Raw genomic sequence first — 22,139 nt, forward strand, 5'->3', positions numbered from 1 at the left:
CTCTACTAAATTAACTCTTAAGCGGGTGGGGGGGGGGGGGGGGGGGGGGGGAGAATTTCATCATATAAAGAAGACATGTTTTAGATTTGAAGTTACTTGAAAATGAAGCGTCTTCATCACACTAGGTGTAGACGGCTCGTGTTCTGGCTTGCAATGTGTCATCTTATTGTCTTTGACGTAGATATCAGTTGCAGATTACAGCTGAGATAGTCATTAATCTTCGTGTGAGTCGATTACTCCTGAATCTCAGGCATGATCTGGATGTCACCTGTGCGTAAGGTATCTTGCATAATTGTAATCCAATCTAATACGCTACCAGCAGGATTTGGCCAGTAGTAAAGGCCCATCTATATATGCATGCACTAACTACTATCCATCCACCATGGCTTATAGGAATGTCAGATAATATAACTGGACATCCAATGGGAATGTCATTTTTCAGTTGAGGCTTGATCTTCAGAGTTTTCTATTACGAAAGCGTACAAAGTGTTGCGAAACGAAACAGTTTCGAGAAACAAGAAGCAGCAAGTAAGTGATGGAACACTTGTGAATGGGTTTCAAAGCAAGCATTAAAATACATGGAAATCCGGGCACTCAAAATGATTTAAAAAACTGGACCCACTGGACCGACCCACTGCATCCACCCACCCAACCGCGGACGTTCATTCAGGTCACGATTACTAATAATCCTAGACGATTCTCTCTCATAAAATGCAGCAAAATACTTCCTGATTAAGGAATGAGAGAAACAAAAACAGGACTTTGGCCTTATCCTGTTTATCACTTTTCTGTGACTGAGAAAACCCAGGTCTTTGAGGGTCTGCGACAAATGCGAGAAAGGAACCCCTTCTTCAAGATAATCGACCTGTCCCTTACTCATTTCGAGTGCAAGCTTTCCAAGCATCAAATGCTCGTCATGAAACTTATTCATAAGTGTATCATCATTCACTTGTTGGTCTTGTTTCTCAACACAATATCGTTTTGTAACACAGAATACGATTTCGTAGAAAAAACCAAAAAGGTCAAGCTTGTCTTGCTGTTCTTCTTCAAAGATGAGGCTCGTGAAGGCTGCATACAAGGGATTGCCAACCAATTCCTTGACTTCATTATTTTTACGAATCCATGAAATTATATCTCTGGCCTTATCTGGAGATGACGAGAAGAACTTCCTGAAAAAATTGCAGGACTCGTTCCACTGAAATCCCCTTATATTTAGAATCTTGTCGAAGTGTTTGCGAATCTCTGACTCTTTGTCGGTACGCGAGGTTACGATCAAGTGACACCGTGAAAGCATTTTTCCGCTTATGATGTCTAGGACTGCCTTCCTTGTCTTGGAGCCATGGGCTGTAGAAATCTCATCAAACCCATCTATTATCAGCAACAGCTTCTCCTGTTGTTCCTTGATGTACATCCACATTTCTTCTTTCTGGCTGCAAAGCTCTTTAGGTAGGATCTCTTCCTCAATAAGACTCCAGATGTCTTCATGGTGGAGCTGTTTACCAGTACACTTGAGCACGAACAATAGCTCAAATTGCTGAAAGATGTGAGAAACTGAAGCTTCGTTCATGCTCCAGTCATAAGCTATCTTCTTGCACAATGAAGACTTTCCGATTCCTGGTTCGCCTTCTATCAGGATCCTAGTGCACTTTGCCAAACCTCCAGAGCTTGGAGAAAAAAGACTTTCCATTTCGACTAATTCATCGGTGTCTTTTTCGGATATTTTCACTTGAGTGTAAAGATTCTTGATATGGAAACGCTCGCCTTCCGGTTCCATCCAAGGAAGTGGAAGAACGAGTCTTCTTTCACCACTGCTATGGTAGTTTCTTAAAAACATCTTTAACTTCGTGCCTGAAAACAAGAAAAAGCAGAGTAAAAAGGAAATAATAAAAGTTATTAAGTTGTGACGTGTTTTCAGGTCTAACCGCTCACCAAAATTTCTAAAATGAGGCGAAGTAGAATGAATTTTTCTCTCGTTAATTTAACCTCCGCTTAAAACAATAAAAACTTTGGACAACAAATCCTGTCTGCTTTTCGTTTTGGAACCCTTTTTGGCCTGGAAGTTCAGTATTTCGTCGGACGTGACACTTAAAAGCTCTTTTTTCTTCTAATGAAAAATTACGCCACTGAATTCGAATCCCAGCTTGACCTTGAAACACACTGAAAGTAAATATGTCATTATTTCCATTATCATCCTGGCAGGATCTTGTCAAGGACGTCTACCAAATTGACATACTCTACCCAAAATTCTAAAATTTAAAAGATATAATTAAAACTACGAGGTTCCATGATAATTATTCTTTTCCATTAATTCATAATAATACTGAATAATAATAATAATAATAATAATAATAATAATAATAATATACTGCCTCATGATAATAATAAAAATTAATAATAATAATAATAATAAAATAATAATAATAATAATAATGAATAATAAACAATAATAATACTGCTACTACTACTACTAATAATAATAAATGATGATGATGATGACGATGTTGAGGTTGATGATGATAATATAAATTTTGCTCAGACATAATACTACTAAACTGATGGTGAAATTAAATTATAATAATAATAGTAATATTAATATTAATTTAGAATATATCTGTTTAGGTCATTAATGAGCAAGGACGATGCACAGATATATGTTCTGTTACTGAAAAATTAAAGGTCAATTTATCCAAGAATTCTATAAATGTTGTTATTGTAATGATTTGGCGCCGACCAATCGTCTTCGGTTTCCCCGACCTTTCTATATTAAGACCATGAGATAATGCGACCTGATTAAACAAGACTAAGCAAAATTCACCTGGGGTTTTACCGTCGCAAGAAAGCCAAAGAAATCTTGATTTCAACGCCCTTTTTATAGTTAGATTTTTATGAACTAAGTATATGTGGATAAAATTAAAATCGAAGGAAACAGGGAAAATAAAAAAATAAGACAGAGCATTATTATTATCGAACACGATCGCCCTAGCGTCATACACGACTACGGTAAATAACTAGTGAGCTCAAGAATATCGACATTCTAACCTCCATCCTTGATTCGTTGGTTCAGTTTCACTTCATCCTCCTCTGTTTTGGAGCCACTGAGCAGACCATCCATCGCATTTTTCCATTCAGCAATTTTTGGTAAATTGCTGTTGAGCAACATCCTTACTAACGCATCCTTGATTCGAGTGCCTATGTCTTTGAATTCCTCATCACTTACTTCCATGCTTCCGTTATCATGAGAAAATTTGTTTCGATAATACTTGATCCTTACTAAATCAGCAGACGAAGTAAGATCCTCGTCATCAGGCAGGTTGTCCCATCCTGTACGAGGCGCTCGTAACCCAGAGAATTCTCTCAACAGTTTGAACATCAATGATATGTCAAATGTTTCACTCTTTCCATAACGTCCTCGAGCAGGATAAAGTTTCTTCCACTCTGTGTGTAATATTTTTTCCCCTCTCATGCGTTTGAGCTTTTGTTTGACTTTGGGTTTTGCGAGTAGACGAGGTAAACGATAGTTTAACACTCCTCTCATGATCATCGTACCACCACAAAGTAGAAGTCTTGAAAGCCTCGTGTAGTTAGTTTTCCCCGAAGAGAGCATTAGTAATTTTGCAGGGTCTACAACATCAGCCATCTCATTTGCCGAATAACCTCAGATTTGTGTGATTATTACGTTTTGAAAACCTCTGTACAACACGTTTCAGCCGTAGCACATGTAATGCCCGAATCTTGTGGAAACCCAATACGAAAAGTGGACGCCAAATAAATTTTTCACGTGATGACACCACGTGATCAATTAAATTACGGTATAAGATCAATGAAATTATGGTATACGTTCCCTTAAATCTGCTGGATCTATTCATTGGAATTCTTTACCTGACTGTAAATGTGAAAGAAAAAACAGCATTTTAAGTCTTTTCCTAAAGGTACTAAAAGCTCTTTCATTAACAATCCTCCTCCTCCTCCTCCTCCTCCTCCTTCTTCTTCTTCTTCTTCTTCTTCTTCTTCTTCTGATTATTGATAGATTTTAATTTATTACGTTTAAGGAATATTACATAAATTTTAATTAATGATTTGTTACGTTGTTTTCTGCTAAGTTTGTAGGATGACCTATTCTCTTTTATGTGTAATTGCATCCGGTGAAAAAAAAATCTTCTATTTTTCTCGTAATTAGTTGTGTATATATTACCGATTTATGACTATTATCTTTTGCTTGGTAATGAGTCGTTTTTACATATTTAAGATGAATAAATATTGATTGATTGGTTAAACTTGTCCTCGGTCCGGTTACCCTAGAAGTCTGGAAATGAGACTTGATTAACAAAATTTAAAAGTTCTAGGTTAGGGACTTTTTTTATGTGTTTCAGAGTTGAACTTCAATTAATTCCAGTCATATGACTGTTTCACATAAAGAGAGAGACTATCAGACATTTTTTAAGAGTTATTATTTTTAAAAATCTAAATATTGGCGCGAAATTCACTCTAATAACACAGGAATACCAACACTTTTTACACCAAATATGGCCTGGTTTCTAAGTTCAAAAATGGCGGCTGAGGTAAAAATCAAGAGTTCTTTTCTTTACAAACGAAAAGAAAGAAGAAGGAATTGCTTTTCAAGAAGGTAAATGAATCCATTGATATCTAAATAACCGATCCTGAACACCAGGTTTTGACTTTGACCTTTGTGCAGCAGAGCAATTTTATATTTTTATTGCGGAGAATCATAAAGGCAATGACAAGGAATGTATGGAATTCATTCACAAGAAACCTTTTATAATCTATAACCTGTTTGACCGAAGGAAAACATAGACTTTTGGAATTTTTTTCTCTCCAAGTTGTTAGTGAAGAACCACTAAGTATTTGTAAAACACTAGACAAATAAAACTATAAGTACATTAAATTTTATCCAGTTTTGAAATACGGCATATCGAATTCACGGAATCAACGGAATCAACGGAATCAACGGAATCAACGGAATCAACGGAATCAACGGAATCAACGGAATCAACGGAATCAACGAAATCTCTTTGAAACAAATGGAAGTCAAACATCATTAAAATAAAGACAAATCAAATTAAAAGAAAAAGTTAAGAACTTCGTGCTCGGTCGTCCTCTAAGAAAAAAATTATATAAAACAACTCGAACGGAAACCCTATTATTAATATTATTATGATTTATCTACATAGAATGATTACCCAGGAAACAATGACATGTCAAAAACATAACTTTAGTCCAAATCATAGCTAACCTTGAAAGAATCTGTTCATGGATCCAGCAAAACATTGCACATTTTTCCATCGTTTTATGACAAGTTGGACGCCATTTTGTAAGCACAGGTAGCCCAATTTTCAAACACAAGAAGCCCATAGACATAAAGAAGAATTGGGCTACCTGTGCTTACAAAATGGCGTCCAACTTGTCATAAAACGATGGAAAAATGTGCAATGTTTTGCTGGATCCATGAACAGATTCTTTCAAGGTTAGCTATGATTTGGACTAAAGTTATGTTTTTGACATGTCATTGTTTCCTGGGTAATCATTCTATGTAGATAAATCATAATAATATTAATAATAGGGTTTCCGATCGAGTTGTTTTATATAATTTTTTTCTTAGAGGACGACCGAGCACGAAGTTCTTAACTTTTTCTTTTAATTTGATTTGTCTTTATTTTAATGATGTTTGACTTCCATATGTTTCAAAGAGATTTCGTTGATTCCGTTGATTCCGTTGATTCCGTTGATTCCGTTGATTCCGTTGATTCCGTGAATTCGATATGCCGTTTGAAATAATCCTTCCACACAAATCTCTCTATTAGACGGCCATTTTTAAAGGGGCAGAAGAAGTATGAATAATTAGTTTGTCCGCCATTTTGTCCCTGATTTCTGGTAATGTTACGATATAAAAACTATGAATTAAGTATCGGTACACAAAATTAAATGATGTAAATTTAGGCTCAGGATGTTACACGAAATTGCCAACGGCCTGTTAACACAATGACAGCCTCGTTCCTCGCATTTTTTTATCTGCACCGTTTGTGCGAGCTAGCTACGAATTATATCACAAGGCACCTTAAAATAATGATTTTATTATTTTAACAATTAATAAGACACTAAAAAAAGACTTGGTGGTCATTATACATTACTGTATAATTTTCCAACCTATTTATATAGAGTGCTAACACTAAATCCGTGAAACAAATACTAATTTTTAGCACTAAATAGTGATAATTAAACAATAGAAAACAAAGGATTCTGTATGAAATAGTACTAATTAGTACTCTAGTAAGGTTGGTTTTCTTTCTTATATCTTCTATTCACAGTTATCTAACAATTACTAAGAGTCCATTGATTGCATTACATTACTAGTTTTCTAACCCATTTTATAGAGTAGGGTTAGTCTTCTGTCTTCTATTGACAGTTATCTAACAATTACTAAGAGTCCATTGATTGTCATTACATTACTAGTTTTCTAACCCATTTTATAGAGTAGGGTTGGTCTTCTGTCTTCTATTGACAGTTATAAAAGTTATAAAATAATGACGTATTTTAGTTCGAGCTAAACCTTTTCTCTCTCATGAAGCCAAAACTATGAGCAACTTTAATTTACTCTTTGATAGGTTATTTTGAGTTCGCTTCTTGAATTAATCCAGCCTCTGTAAGTAAATATAATAAAGCCAATATAAATAACCATCAACAAAAATGCTAGCACATATTGTACGATATCCCGCGAACTTAGAGTTTTATCCTCGATGCAACTTTTTAACACGTCGCGAATAAGACAAATTACTCTCAAGAAGGTCGCCCAGTTCTTGAAAGCCAAAATAAACGTGCACTCGCTGAAATCTATCTTTCTAAAAGATTGTTTGACATAGTCTGTAGCAAGACGTTCTTTGAGGGACGCATGGAGGAAGGTATAACATGAAACTGTCTTTATCGTGCCTACTGTTTTCTTGTGAACAAGAAATTCTCCAATTAAGTCAGTAGCACTCACTTTTTCTCTTAAGCTCTCATTGCGGAATTTTTTCCTAATCCAAGACCAAATTGCACTGAGAATCGCAACGAAGAAAGCAACACATGGCCATCCAGCAGGATTAACTATGTTTCGAAACTCATTTTCTTCAAACTCATTGCCACGGTCATCTTTCTTCAAAATGACAGCCATCTTGCCGAGGGTGTAAAGTTTTTCTCTTACACCTGGTATATCATCATCATTCACTTTTTGTCCCAACTTTTCAACACAGTATCGTTTGAGAATACTGAATATTATCTCCTCGTTGAGACTACGAATACTTAGTTCTTCGTTGTCTTTCTTTTGAAGGCAAAGAATGGCAGTATTTAATGGACTGCGCACCAAATCCTTGACATCTTCAAACCTTTCGATAAACGAAATGAAAGGACTAGCATTTATTGGTGCAGAAACAAAGAAGCGCCTGATGAACGTGAAAGAATCGTTCAGTTCGAATCCTTTTATTTCCAGCTTCCTATCAAAATGGTTTCGTATCTCTGAACTCTTTCCTGGGCGAGAGGTCACGATTACATAACAATGTGGAAGCAGTTGGCCATCCATCAGTCGTTCAATGCTTTGTTTCATAGTGTCAGCACTCTTGTCTGGAATCTCGTCATAACCATCCAATATCAACAGCACATCGCTTTGGTTGCTCTCTATGTACTCGAAAATTTCATTCTTCTTTTCTTTAAGACAATCAGAGAAATTCTGCTTCTCAATAGCGTCCCACAGGTTACTGCCAGTGTGGAAATCACGACATCTGAGGGACAAGACAACCTCAAAAGTTGGAAACAATTGAGGATTTTTATTCATGCTCCAATCATATGCAATCTTCTTGCAAAGGGCGGATTTTCCTATCCCTGTTTCACCCTCTATCAGTATGCGTCTCGCGTTTCTGTGATCGGTCGCCTCCTTGAAGAACATATTCTCTAGTGAAGACTCTTGATTCGTATTCATTTTCACCAATTTTGTTGATGTGTAGATGTTTTCAATGTGGAACTGATCACCTTCCATCCAAGGCAAAGGCAGTAAAAGAGCCCTTTCTCCTGTTCGATAGTATCTCTTCAAATATTTCTTTAGCTCCTCGGCTAAGGGTAAGAAGGAAAATGATTTTATTAAAATAGAGCCGGGGTGTTTAGGCTGCGTTCATAAGCCATGGCCGAAAAATAACTATCCCCCACGTGTAATCTCTCGTAGCTTCTTCTAAACATCTTGCCTCCCCCCCCCCCCCCCCCCCCCCCCCCCCCCCCATTCCCCCCTCCCCCACTCAATTCTCTGAAAACATTTTATAAACCCCCCAATTTTACTGGCAAAATTTTTTCCGATCCCCCCTAATTTCACCTGCCCCCCCCCCCCCCCCCCTGCCATACATTATGAAGGCAGACTGACCATATAACCCTCCTCTCCCCCATTCCCCCCCCCCCCCCCCCCCCCCCCCCCAAAAAAGGAAGAAAATTCGGGCTAACAAGCATATTGTATGTATAATTCCGAAAAAATTCCGGAGAACTTGGTCTGGCTCCGAATATTAGCAAACTAATTTCCGATTACTAGTTGCTTTGACCCTAAATAGTAGGTAGTAATACCAAACTTTTCATTAACTAACCTTCACATGCCGCTGATTGATTGGTTACTCCGGATTTACTTGGTTGTTCTAATGTCGAACGATAACGATTATCTGAATCCACGGGATTTGTACCTTCTGCTGTCGCTTGCTGAATTTTTTCAAATTCGCAAATCCTCTCAACTGTTGCTTTTGTAGTTTGCTCTATTGCATCAAGCAACGTAAACTGACCTTTTTCCAATTTATCAAGTTTTTGCAAAAGTTGTAGCTGCCCTGTAAGCAGTAAAGGAGTTGGTGTTTTAGTTTGTACTAATTGATTATATGTATTACCAACCGCATGGAAAGTAAGACTGTCGGAAGACTATTGCCAGTTTAGAAGTCTAGACTCGTGTGTGGCGAGGACGCGTAGTAATTAAATCAACTATGGTATTCAACGGCATAGCACAGCACGCCTTCAATTATAGTGGTTGGTCCCCAACCTGATAAAACACTCCTGCTTGTTTATGAAATTCCACATAAATAGATTTGTACAAATACGTGGAAATTCAGACTTTCTTTCATAAATTATCATGAGTGAAAACGAGTTTGAAAAGTCATATCAAAAACTCAAGGGTCGAGTGGTGTGTTATATTGAATTACAGAAGTAGTGTTTTCGGGAGGAGAGTTAGGGGTTTGCACTGGGAGGAGGACCATGTCTTTTTAACATTGCACTGAACTGAATTAATTATAAAATTCCCAATTTCCATCAATCTCTCCTTACATTAATATAATGAACAGTCACCATAAATGCGAAAACAATTTTCTGCATTTTGGTACAGACAAATTATACCCTTCCTTTTGTCGACATAAAGTTTGACTTACCATTGTGTACAAGCTCAAATTCATGAGCCAGCCATTTCACGACAACTGGTTTGAGTTCTTGCAAGGGTCGGTTTGCATCTTGATGAAAGAGATGGACATAGCAGAATCAACAATATGTACATATTATTGCCATAGTGCTTGCAATGTTGTATCCAGCAACTCACCTCTTTTAACACTTTTGAACTCTCCTGACTTCGCTCCAAAAAAGACCAACGCATTGCACGCATCGTTCCACTTGCTTTGGAAGTCGTGTTTCGTCAGCTTTGCGTCGTATGAATGGCAAAGACTGTTTCGCAGATCTTTCAATTTATCAAGAGCTCTCTTCACAGCTTTTCCGGGCTCATTTGGTAAGAGAATGTTGACAAAAAGTAACAAGTCCCAAGTTTTTGTGTCACCAGAGGTGACTTTGGTGTTTTCATAAGGAAGTATCTTAGGTTTCCAAATTCGGGTCAAATCAGCTCCATCCTGTGGGCAGTCCATCCAGGGCCTGTGTCCAGCTGAGTCCCATTTGCGTATAAAATAGGCACGCAGCTTGGGGGTTCCAACTCTCAGGAGAAGCAACAGCAAACAATAATAATTTCTAGAAAATTTTAAAAAGTCGTTTTATTAAGTTTAATTGCACTTTATTCAGTAAATGAACAATCACTGCCCTGCGTGCTCTTTCTAGACTGGCCGAACACTTTGGACTTGGAGAGATGATTAGATTTACATGCAAACATTTATATTTCAAAATACGTTTGAGGGAACCAAAGAGGAAAGCAATAGGGCAACAAGCGAAGAGTGATGGGTCAACTACACTTCTATTACGTTTGGTCTTCCAGCCGACTAGCCTTCAGTGGATATTTATTTGGTTTACAAATAAAAGGCTCGAAAGTTTCATTACACAGCAGTGCTTTCCCCCTATCATAGTATCATCCGTTTCTCGATCTCTATAAGAATCACAATCACAATCTTGATTTGATATTTTGAAAAATCGCGTAAGGTTCATTTTTTTCAAGAAAAAAAATATATATGCTCAGTTACATTACATTCAATGCGAATTTAATTCGTATTTTAGCTTTAGTTTTAATTCCTATCAAAATTTGCTGTAAAACATAAACAACGTAGACAGTCAATCTTGACCCTGAGGTCGCCAATGACGTCATTGCTTTCTGCTATTTACATATCAGATCGTTTATTAGTATTAGGGTATTCCCCTTCTTTGTTATGCCACATATTAAAAATGAAAGGATCTCGATGGTTTTTTTTGACTTTCACGAAATTTTGTAGGATTAATTTCAGTGATTTATACTCTAGGATACCGATAATTTTTATTTGCTGAACTGACAGCTGAAGCTAGTCTAGGGAGATCGATTTTTACCTATTAAAGTCACCAAACTAGGTAAAGAACTTACCTTTCTTCATCACTATCCATGGCTACTCGGTCTCGAGCTCGATCGAGTGAGCTCAAAGAGAAACTCTGAAATAAACAGGACGACTTTATTCATATGAATTTTTGAGCATGTCTAAACAGCAAAGAGGCGAACTAAAATATTCAAATTCCTAGCACTGAAACGTGTTTAGTAATTGGACTTCGATGCGCCTAAACCGTATGCTATCAAAAGTTCTAAGGCTTCTCTGCTGATAGACACTGATTGAGTACACTTTCTTTTTATATTTTTTATATTTATATTTTTAGGCACTCCGCTTGGCATGCAAGCAAGTTTTTTACATGTGTGCCCTGTAAGTTCATTGGCGTTGATATCTTACCTTATTTTTAATACGGTTTCTGCTGCTTATGATGAAATAGTTGGCTCAATTCTCTTAAACGATTCAGCTTGGCGAAGAAACGTTCCAAACGCAAAAAAAGAAAGCAGACAGACCTGGGGGCTTGCCGAGCTTGTCTTAAAAGACAAACAACTTTGTCATGTGATTACTCGAACCAATCAGCTATACAGTAGATCCTTTTTGTCTGGGCTTCCTGTGGAAGAAATAATTCGATGTCTTGATTACGTCGCCGTCCGTACGTCTGTCCGTGCGTCCGTCCGTGTACAAACTACAGGACTCCCGCCGCTGGATTTCAAAGCAAAAGTCGCGAATGCAAAACAAAAAACAAAAAAACAAAAAAACAAAAACAAACAAAAACAAAGGCGAAAATAATTTTAAAAAACCGTCGCTTTGGGACAAATTTTAGGCCAAGAACAACACCAAATTAAAATTTATTGTGCATATATAGTTCAAAAAAAACCTATATCTTCAAGAATCTAGGTATTATTCTAGCGAACAATCGTATGTTTTTCCTTTCTAGAAAAAAGTATTTTTTAATTCCCTCCAATCGACAAATCATAGACTTTCTCTCAAAAGGTTTAATACTTCTATAGATAATTTATTCTATTGTTGAATAAGTTTCTAGTGGTTTGACTAACATGTTTATAGAGTTGTTAGATCAACGAGATTTTTTAATTGTCAGTCGGATTTGAGTGACGCGTGGTGTGACTAAGAGTAAAAGTTTTAAGCTCATCTCTTTCCTCTTTATGAACTACCTTCCACTGATTTGAATAGTAAAAAATATAAAGTTTTACCTTGCTGATATTATCATATGTATACTTTTGAATTTTAAAATCAAGATTATTAGTATTAGAAAATCAAAAACACAATCTTTGGTAACCTAGCAGGACACGTCAAAATGAAGGACGTACGACAATAAGAGGAAGTGAAACACATGGTGTATTTTATAGTGGAAATTGCAAATCCCTCAAACTTGGAGTCCTAAGGAGACCTAAGGGATATAGCATATTATGAAGACTATTCAACGTGCAGCCATGCGTAACATGCATAGTTGCATAATCTGTGAAGTCAACGGTCGCACGAGTAGGGGTTTTCTATCAGGATGGTAACATCATTGACTTATGACTAAATGAACAGACAGGGAGCGTCCTGTCATAGTTTTTTTTCGGCGTTTATTTGTGTTTTCTTCCCACCCTCCCTCCCTTAAAGTTTGAAAAATCACGTAGCCATCCCTCTACTGCGGTCTCGCATTTTCCCCATAACTCACTATCAATTCTATTGTGGAGCATTGTTTGCACTTTGAATATATTACTCAGTACCAAGCCCCCTCTGGAAGCTACTCGCTAAGGGTTTTGTTGGTTTTTGTTGCTGGTTCGAGAGAGATCTAGTACTGAAAACGAGGAAGACTAAGTTCTAGTCCCGCTCGGTCAACTCTCAGCTAACACAGGCAGCCAAGTATAGGAAAATAAAGAGAGAGAAAAGTGCAAAGAGACACCTTCGGAGGAGGCTAGCTGGATACGAAGGTACGCGGCTTACATTTGACGTAACTAACGTAACCCCGAATATGTTTTCCAAAAATTAGGATATCATTTTTTTACGCAGCCAGAGGAGTATAGGAACACACGTAACGCAACATTATTTGTTATCGAGACTGAGCATCTCAAAAAATTGGCATTGGTTTCTAATCACAACTAACGAGCCAATGTCTTTCCCCCTTCCTCCCCCTAGCCCCTCCCCAAAGCGCCGCCACGCACGCTAAATTTCAAGTGAATAGTTTTAACCAAAGTGAAATTAGCGTCGGATTGGCAGCATCGGATTCAGATTAATTGTTGAGATTCAGAATCATTTCCGGGGGAGTTCAACCAAGTCATTCTATTAAAATCCTCTCTGTTCCCTTAACGTACGTGGCAAAATCATGAATAAATTTCGATTAAACTTTCTTTTCTGATTTATATTCATGATATTCTATGCTTTTCAATAGAATATACCGCCTATTCTCGACGCTTACTGATTTTGCTCTCAGCCACGTATTGAATTCGTATTACATCTGGGATGTAGCAGGAGTCCAATCCGAGGCTGGGATGAAATACGATCCCAATCCGAGGCTGGGATGTAATGCGATCCCAATCCGAGGCTGGGATGTAATAGGAGTCCAATCCAAGGCTGATATGTAATACGATCCAAATCCGAGCCTGAGATGTAATACGATCCCAATCCGAGGCTGAGATGTAATACGATCCAACCGAGGCTGAGATGTAATACGATCCCAATCCGAGGCTGAGATGCAATACGATCCCAATCCGAGGCTGAGATGCAATACGATCCCAATCCGAGGCTGAGATGTAATACGATCCCAATCCGCGGCTGAGATGTAATACGATCCCAATCCGAGGCTGAGATGTAATACGATCCCAATCCGAGGCTTAGATGTAATAGGAGTCCAATCCGAGGCTGAGAGCAAAATCAGTATAATGAAATGTAAATAGATTCCGATACGAAAGTTAGAAGTAAAATCGATTTCACTATGAAGGTTAGAAGGTAATAAATTGAATGTTTAATTGATACAAATTAAATCGTCAGTCCATTATTGTCAGTTAAATGTTTTGAACGCTCGCGTGACTTGTAATCCGAGTCTAATCCGAGGCTGAGAGCAAAACCAGTAAATTCGTCGAGAATAGGTAGTGTATTCTATGAAGAACATGGAATATCATAAATAGAAATCAGAGTAGAAAGTTTAATCGGAATTCGTTTGTGATTTTGCCACCGTTAGGGGAAAAAGAGGATTTTAGTAAAATGACCTGTTTGACCTCCCCCGGAAATGATTCTGAATCTCAATGATATCAATCCGACGCTAGCTTCACTTTGGGCGCGTTCATTCTGTAACTTTCTAGCTAGCTAAAATCGCATTTAGCTAGCTAAATACGATAACCATAGTGTGGACACGTTTTTCTAGTTAGCTAGAACTTTACCGGAAATGTGGAAATTTTAAACCATGTCGGGACATGGTATTTTTGCTCGTATAATGCTCGCTAAAGGTGTTTACGTTGAAAGATTTTTGTTTGCTTTGCTGTGGGTCATAACCAGTATCGGCGAGGTCAACTAGGTGGTTTCGAGTTGCAGTTAACTGAGCAAATCTCGTGTCGAGTTGACCAGAACAGTCGAAGTGTTTCCGCTTGGTTTTACTTACATTTTCCTCGATATTATAAGTCGCTTGGTTGAAATAAACATGAAAAGGGCGTACAGAAGTAAAAAAGCTCGGACTGATTCGGCCATGTTGATCCAAGCAGAAATCCCGCCAAAAGTTCAAAACTGACATAGTAAATTACTTTTGTTGTTCGATAACTCGTTTTCTACATTAATAATGTGAACGTCAAAAAGTCGTTAACTAGCTTAACTTGAAACGTGATGCATGACGGATAAACAAACATTAAAATGAACTTACGGTGTGATCGCAGCCTTTGGTATAATTGAACTTTCACCATATAGCGTAGCTTGATATAGTATTTACTGTGGATCACATTGCAAGGCGTTCTCGGTGCCCTCTCTTCATCCTGGAGCAAACGGATCGTCGACAAAAGGTTAGTCTTACTCACTGCTACACAAGCCCGAGAAATTCAAACGGGGTACATGAGTTAACTTACAAACTGCGCGAGCCAACTACTTGCACATATATTTTGTTATTGATGAGTTTTGTTATTTTTTGTGTCTTGTTAAACATTAACTAGCATGCTGCCCCCGGTTTGCCGGTTGCGCGTCTAGGACTCTGTTTTTCATTATGGCGTCATTTACTACCACTTGAACACTTTCTTTTGTTCAATTATTTAATTGTCTTACTATTTTCATGAGGGAATACGAATTTGAGTAAGAAAGGAAAATTCGCCAAGCATTTTTGTAGGGGTTAAATAAAAGACGCCATCTTGCAGACGGCCATTTCTTGGCTTTCACCCGAAGTCATCACAAATCTAAAACCAAAACAATTCAGTCCACAAAACCGTTTGTCGAGTATTTTGTTTATACAGATAGAATAATATGTACTTATTGACTGAAAGGGAGGGCCGTACGGGAAAATATTTGGCTCGAGGTGATGTCGTACGAACCGAGCGCAGCGATTTTTTTAAGAGCGCGCACCCGGGCAGATACGGCTCATATGATAATAAAAGGTCTTACCCTAGTAAATTTGTATTATCGATGTTTGATTTATTTGATTTATTGCGAGTCAAATACTGTCACGCCATTCTGTCACCCATTTTCAAAGCAGTAGAAATATATGGAAATTTGTTTGAAATAATACAATTTTAACATAGTAGATAATGGATAACATTCATAAGACCGAATTCATTCTTGCAATTCCTTCACGTTTTCTCGGATTCGGACTCTGAGCCCGCGGCAAAATGATAAACAACGATTCAGTCACGTCATTTGCAATATTTCTAGGCGATTTATGGTGTTTTGGAGAATCGTTTATCTATACCTTACAGTAAAACAAACCGGCAGGGATTCCGCACGCTAGTTTGAGATAACTGAGAGGTCGGCGAACTCTGCGAATGTCTAGGATTCCGAATACTTCAGCTTTAGTTTGCTCATAAATCCAAGATCGCAGATGGCTGCAAACACACAGTTAGATATCGTGAAAAGTAGGACACCTTTCTTGATGAATGGTAGGAATAATTCATCAGTACCCCTATTGCTGCAGTACGTGCTACATCTTTTCATGGATGGTAGTGGGCTGATGATTTCGGGAGTGGGGGTAGTTGAGGTCGGGTGGAGGAGTCGGTAGGTCTTAGCGTTGCTGAGTTATGGATGGTCAGTCGTTAGGCTTTTTCGTGTAGTCGTCTTCTTATCTTATTTTTCTGCTTTCTGTTTTCTTTATTCTTCTATTTGTTTCTATTTCTTTTTCTTATTCTTTCTTCTTTTTCTTTCTTTCTGTTCTTTCTTTTTCTTTCTTTCTTTCTTCTTCTTCTCTTTCTTTCTTTCTTTCTTCTTCTTTTTCTACGCTTTGTGTGTGTGTGCGTGTGTGCGTGTTGAAAGGGTAGTAAAAGGACATTGTCAGGCGTACAAAAACTAGGGAGGTGCAATCACTGGACCATGAAAAGCCAGATGATATGAAATAGCGACGTGGAAATGACGTCACTGCAAAACGGAGGTCTCATAAGAATTGGCATAAAGCGAAAATTGACCAGTGAAAAATAAAAACATGCCCGTCATTGGAATAAAGATATGAAACTCATTAATTGTTGCTATGCCATTATTGTTATCAAGCGCTTGTTAGCAACGTTATCATTTGGTAGCTTGCAAATCCATGATTCCAAGATAATATTTAAAAAGACACCTCAGTTTTGCAAATTATCTCTATTCTGATTCGGTAATATTTTCTTTATCTCAGATCAGCTGGAGTGACCTGAAATGGACTAACATGAAACTGGAGTCAGAAGTACCAACTATAATCTCCAGGTCATCTTACGGATTTCCTTCCTTCCTTTTGTGATTTCGTCAGGGGAACATATCATAAAGAAATTAAGAGAGAAGGCTGTGCAATGGAATTTGAGAAAGATAAGAAGACAAACCGCAGTAAGTCTACTGCTAGGCGATCAAGCAACTCAAGGAGAGCTCGCGAACTTGAGTGGCAAAGGAGATTAGATTCGTTGGTTGAAGAACAGCGAAAGCTTCAACATGAAAACAACGTGCTAAAAGAAGAGCATATGAGCATATCAAACTTATTCCATACATTTATGAACATTTGCTCTTTTTAGCGCCTAGGCCTACGCGGACACATTTTAATGTACTGCGCATGCGAATCAATCCCATATATGGATTTTCAAAATGGCGGATACGACTCGTGTAAAACGTGAGTCAAAATTTCCAGTGAGGTATATGCAGGAATTTTCCTCGGATTTTGCTTCAAAGCAAAGAAAATCGTCAAAGAAAGACAATAATCTTTATGACGTGGTAGTAACTGAGGTAGATAAGTCAAAGAAGCGAATAAAAATCCACTATGTTGGGTATAGTACAAAGTATGACGAGTGGAAATCTTTTGGAGATGGAGCAAGCTTTCCCTCTGTTCGTCATGAAAAGCTGAATATACCTTCCGCAGATTCAATTGGAGATAGACAAGAAATATTCCATGAACAATTATATCGGGAAATCAAGAGAAAATTGTTTTCTGGTCGAAGGGATGATCCAGCTGTACGCATAGAGCTTAGGGTTGAGCCAGATGTGTTTGAAGGAGGACTTGCCACAGTAGTAAGAGGTATTAAAGAAAGACAAAAGACTATTTACAGGCTACCATCCAACAGACTCATTGACAATTTCCTTGGTAAAAAGTGGGATGAGCGCATTTTTAATGGTAATGGAGACTTTGCCTTTGTAATTAAAGGAACAGTTCGCTACTGGCTTTCAAAATCTAATCCTAGTAGAATATAAGTTAATTGGAGATCAACATGTGAAGTCTGAGATTGAAGAAAGAAATTTTATTGTATTTACATTTGTTCGTGGTGATGGAAATCGTTACAATTACAGTACATTTAGTTCATAATACTAGAAATGACTTGAGAAAAAATATTTGATGAAACATAATTACATAATTATAGATAAGAATTAACAACAATGGAGTAAGTAAAAATACATTTCTTTGCCAATAATTAATAATTTTGGTATAAGATTATACTTAATATATGACATATTTTTTTAGAAGTAATATAATAGTCTGAAGAAGCAATATTTTTTACTGTTGTTTTGATTGCAATATAGCTCTACATTGATGTTTTGATTTATATTAATGAAGATTCAGAACATCATTTTTGATACAAGGTATGTTTAAATATCTAGCACATTAACTGTTGTGTTAGAATGTTGATCATCACAGTGAATACCCTATACCCAGTGAATAACCTATTAAAAACTTTATTGTGCTAATTAGGCATTTTTTTGTCCATACATTATTTACTCTCTCAAGATGTGCACAACAAGTTTGAAAGCCACAGTTTGCACATTTCTCAGTGCAAGTCTTAATATTATGGCAGCTTTTTGAGCAGTTTTTACATTGATATGTGGCTTTAACTCTCTCACAGCCTTCTGCTTCAAGGAAGTGAATTCTGTTTTTCTTTAAAAAGAGTTGTTTCAGAGCAGAAATACCTCTATGATTGGTAGATCTAAAATAATTTTTTGAAGCAGTGTCATTAAATTTTTCCATCCCTTGTTGTGTAAAATATGCGAGATTCTTGTACGGTGATAAGAACTCGGGAACATGGGCATACAGCGCATGCATATAGGGTGTCACATCTTTTGCCTGATATAAAGAGAGAAATAAGGAGAAGAAATTTCTGATTTTGCATTTCAAATTGATAATGCTCTCCTCAGATGAAAATGTAAGTTTGAGGTCCCCTATGATTTCTATGAAATCAATCCAGAGTTTTTCAAGATCATTACATTTGTCATAAAATGGAAGAAGTGTAGAAAAAGTTAATATGCTGAAATAAAATAAGTTTTTCAGGGCCAGTTAGATCTCTATATTCTAATTTTTTAGTATCTTTTTTGATTTTCCATGAAAATGATATTCCAATGTTGTTTAGAAAGGTTTCATAGCCTGTCATGTGCTTGTACTTATCCCTTTGAAATCCATTTGGAAATTTTTTTAGCTTGTCAACTGCATCCTGCCTTCTGAGTTCTCTAATCAGTAGCTCAATTAAATTATCTGATATTCTTAAGAATAAATGTAAGTTATCAATAATTACATGATCAATAGGAATAAAAGGGAAGAGAGGAACAGCTTTACAATTAAATTTTTTAGACTTGGCATGATTAGATATTTCATCAAGGGATCTTGCTCCTTGCTTTGAATCACTAATTGACCATGTTTTAGTAGTATCATGCCTTTCCATTCTTGGGCACTTGCACCATATGCATGCATGATCTTGGTTTGCCTTTCCCAACCCACAAACTAAAGCTAAAAATTTCCAATCCCCACCCAGAAAATATTCTATGTTATATGTTATATTATTGACAGTAATTTCTTTTAATTTAGACATTTCATTCGTAAGATCAGAAAGGGATATTCTTAAGTTATCATAATCTTCTTGTATTTTTATGACTGCTAGTATATAATTACCTTTCTCTCCCATAGCAATATCTTTTTCGTTTAAAATCGTATAAGTAATGTTTTCAAGTTTTAAAGTCCTTCCAACATTAGTCCCATCACCACTGATTTTGACCTGTATGGTATTTCCTTCCAGCAGTTCTCCCTGTTTCTGTAGCCTTTTTATTTGCTCTTCTAAACTCTTAGCAAATTCAATCTGAATACCTTCAGCATCACCAGGCGTTGGCCTCACTTCCCATTGACTATTCAATGCTTGCATCCTCTTTACCATTTTATATTGACATGGAATTTCCTTGGATTTTTGAGCAAGTTCATTCCATGCTTCATTGGAAAGATTGAATTTGTCTTTGATATATAACCAGGTATTCAGTTCATTGATGTCATCACTAGTCAATTCTTTTGTTGGGGCGTTAGTAAAATCTATATCTTGTTCGTTAGCTAGCTCAAAAGTCTCAAACATTCCCGTATCAGGATTAAAAACTTCAACTTTCGTAGCCATAAAATTATAAAGGCCAAGAAAGGATAGTGTTGTCTTGCATTGTTCTTTCAAACTAGATCTTATTCTTGTCCTTTGCTGTGGGGAGTATTCATTAAAAGTTTTATTTTTTTCTGGACCTCTCACTTTGTTTTGTTTTCTGGCAACTTTTAGCGCTATTGCTCTGAATTGTTTCTTATAATAGTTCCTTTGTTTTTCTGTTCTTTTTAAGGCGTCCGTGAGTTTTTCTTCAACGTGTAGTTTTTTAACCTTTTCTTGGACTAATGATTCTTCAAGTTTTCTTTTTGTTTTCCTTAATTCTCCATTTTCCTCTTTAAGTTTTCCAACATCTAACTCGTTGTAATATATTTTGAACCGATAGGTCTTTCCATTTTTCCACGAGTCTAAAATTTTCTTTGCCAACCTGCCACCGCCTTTTAACCGTGCTGCTTTAACTTTTGCTTGTAAATTGTAAATTTGAGTTTTGATCGCACCGATAATTCTGTTGTTGACGGTGATCCCTTTAAGACCCGATTCGTCCAGAACCTTTTCAACAATAGTCTTCAATGCCGACTCATAGCTTTCTCCACCATCGCGTTGTATTTTAGGAAACATATAATTAAAACTATAGTATTCCCGCGCATTTCCAGAAATCAATTTCAACGCTACTTACTTATTGATTTCGTGGAAAAAATGAGGAAATTCTGCTCCTTTCGAACCTCCTTCGGAAGATTGCTCTCCAAGTGCTTCGACAGCAGGGGCAGCGAAGAGAATCAGTACGAGAGAGGCAAGAAGTATAACATTCGAATTCATTTTGACCGCGTAAAATCCTTACGAATGTGGGTCTGTTTTACATCAAAATGCGGGTTTTTCCATATACTAATCAATTCAGCTGCTACCTTTTTGATTGGTTGATTTTGGAGCTATTTATAGGGGTTTTTGTGCATGTACGTGTGCTGAAATATGAGGAAAGCCATACAAACATTGACCTCACCGTTGATCAAAAATTCCAAATTGACCGGGGTAAAAAATAATCTACGAGATCCAGAAAACTAAAAACATTGAAAGGAGATGTTATTCTATCGTTTTCCGTTGCTACCTTTTTCATATTGTTAGAAGAGATGAATATATCCAACAAGATGTGCAAAAAAATGTTCAAAATTGCGTGTTTGACCGTGATTTAGGAGGGGGCGTGAGCGTCAGTTTCCTTTTGTTGACCTTTTGTTAAGCGTAAGTTTCATATGGTCTTGCATTGTCTGTTTGTTTAATCCCCTAGGGTGGACCGCAGTGTACTGGGAGCATTTGATACACATCTCTTCTACGAGTCTCCTGGACACTATACTCGACGCGATTCATCCGGTACGAATAATAAGTAAATTCATTTTACAAAGCATAGGTGTAATTCAGTAAATATAGATTTAAAGTACATATATCTTTTTTATAATTTTAAATTCCTATTTTGAATTGAATTTATTATTTGTATTTTATTTATCATATTCATATGTAACATAAACGCAATTCAGCCTATAGGCTGCAATGTTTTCTGAATAAAACTATCTATTTATCTATCTACCGCAATAAGCCTTTTCATAGTTTAAGAATCGATTCCACTGCGCATGCGATTTTATCCCGAATTTCTCACCTTCTTTTGTCTAAATCTTCTTTTGTTCTTAATTAAACAAAAGAAGGTGAGAAATGCGCATGCGCAGTGGAATCGATTCTTAAACTATGAAAAGGCTTATTAGTTGTCTTTGCTATGAATTTATTCTATCAACCCATCCCTCCCTTTCATCTTCCGTCCGTCCGTCCGTCCGATGCACTCGTGGTCACGTAAATTAGGTTTTATTAACACATAAAAGAAAACCCGGTCTATCGCGTGCCTTAGGCATCCAAGAAGTACAGTTGATTCGATTAGCTATAGTATGATAAAGATTGAAGTGTTGACCCATAAACAAGCATAAAACTTCTCATTGTTGCAACTTGTCAAAGTAGTGTTCAGGGACTTAATTTTGAATTGTCAAATGAACTTGGAAAACCCTAATCATGACCAATGAACAGGCATAATTAACATAACCTTATTCAAAGTAATCGCAATTTTCAAGGACGGATCCAGGGGGGGGGGGGGCGCAAAGGGGGGCTAAAGTCCCCCTTCAGCAGAAAAATACGATGCTTTTTTATATTGTTTTCCGTTGTGTTGACGGAAGAAACTCGATTAGCCCCCCCCCCCCCCCCAACTCAATTAGCCCCCCCCCAAAACTCAAGCCCCCCTCCCCTAAACTCCATTAGCCCCCCCCCCTCCCCCCCCCCCTCATATTTTTTTCTGGATCCGCCCTTGGCTTTCCCTGTTTCATGGTAAAGTGCAAACAGGAAGTAG

At 37.2% G+C, this 22,139-nt stretch overlaps 3 protein-coding genes across 3 annotated transcripts; 1 reads left to right on the forward strand and 2 right to left on the reverse strand.

Moving 5' to 3' along the window:
- Positions 1-44: 44 nt before the first annotated feature.
- Positions 45-3,795, reverse strand: LOC116305806 (NACHT, LRR and PYD domains-containing protein 6-like). Its single transcript, XM_031715778.2, has 2 exons — positions 3,040-3,795; positions 45-1,848 (listed from the first exon to the last, which is right to left on the reverse strand). The coding sequence occupies exons 1-2, from the start codon at positions 3,635-3,637 to the stop codon at positions 605-607; spliced, it is 1,842 nt and encodes a 613-aa protein (XP_031571638.1). The 5' UTR covers positions 3,638-3,795; the 3' UTR covers positions 45-604.
- A 2,214-nt stretch (positions 3,796-6,009) lies between these two features.
- LOC116305803 (uncharacterized) lies at positions 6,010-11,323 on the reverse strand. Its single transcript, XM_031715776.2, has 6 exons — positions 11,181-11,323; positions 10,826-10,890; positions 9,596-10,011; positions 9,432-9,509; positions 8,613-8,843; positions 6,010-8,097 (listed from the first exon to the last, which is right to left on the reverse strand). The coding sequence occupies exons 2-6, from the start codon at positions 10,843-10,845 to the stop codon at positions 6,602-6,604; spliced, it is 2,241 nt and encodes a 746-aa protein (XP_031571636.1). The 5' UTR covers positions 10,846-10,890; positions 11,181-11,323; the 3' UTR covers positions 6,010-6,601.
- A 3,304-nt stretch (positions 11,324-14,627) lies between these two features.
- LOC148910664 (uncharacterized) lies at positions 14,628-17,677 on the forward strand. The gene is made up of 2 exons (XM_089031486.1): positions 14,628-14,776; positions 16,582-17,677. The coding sequence occupies exon 2, from the start codon at positions 17,019-17,021 to the stop codon at positions 17,616-17,618; it is 600 nt and encodes a 199-aa protein (XP_088887612.1). The 5' UTR covers positions 14,628-14,776; positions 16,582-17,018; the 3' UTR covers positions 17,619-17,677.
- Positions 17,678-22,139: the final 4,462 nt, after the last annotated feature.

This window comes from Actinia tenebrosa, unplaced genomic scaffold, assembly GCF_029948245.1.
Source record: "Actinia tenebrosa isolate PJP-AT-01 unplaced genomic scaffold, QUT_ActTen_1.0 PGA_scaffold16__25_contigs__length_10494907, whole genome shotgun sequence".
NCBI lineage: Eukaryota > Metazoa > Cnidaria > Anthozoa > Actiniaria > Actiniidae > Actinia > Actinia tenebrosa.

Coding starts and splice junctions, on each gene's coding strand:
- LOC116305806 (XM_031715778.2), bottom strand. CDS start 3,637: ATGGCTGATGTTGTAGACCCTGCAAAATTACTAATGCTCTCTTCGGGG. Junction 1,849..3,039: donor CCAACGAATCAAGGATGGAG/GTTAGAATGTCG, acceptor TCTTGTTTTCAG/GCACGAAGTTAAAGATGTTT.
- LOC116305803 (XM_031715776.2), bottom strand. CDS start 10,845: ATGGATAGTGATGAAGAAAG. Junction 9,510..9,595: donor GTTCAAAAGTGTTAAAAGAG/GTGAGTTGCTGG, acceptor TCTTTCATCAAG/ATGCAAACCGACCCTTGCAA. Junction 8,844..9,431: donor ATTTGAGCTTGTACACAATG/GTAAGTCAAACT, acceptor TACTGCTTACAG/GGCAGCTACAACTTTTGCAA.
- LOC148910664 (XM_089031486.1), top strand. CDS start 17,019: ATGGCGGATACGACTCGTGTAAAACGTGAGTCAAAATTTCCAGTGAGG.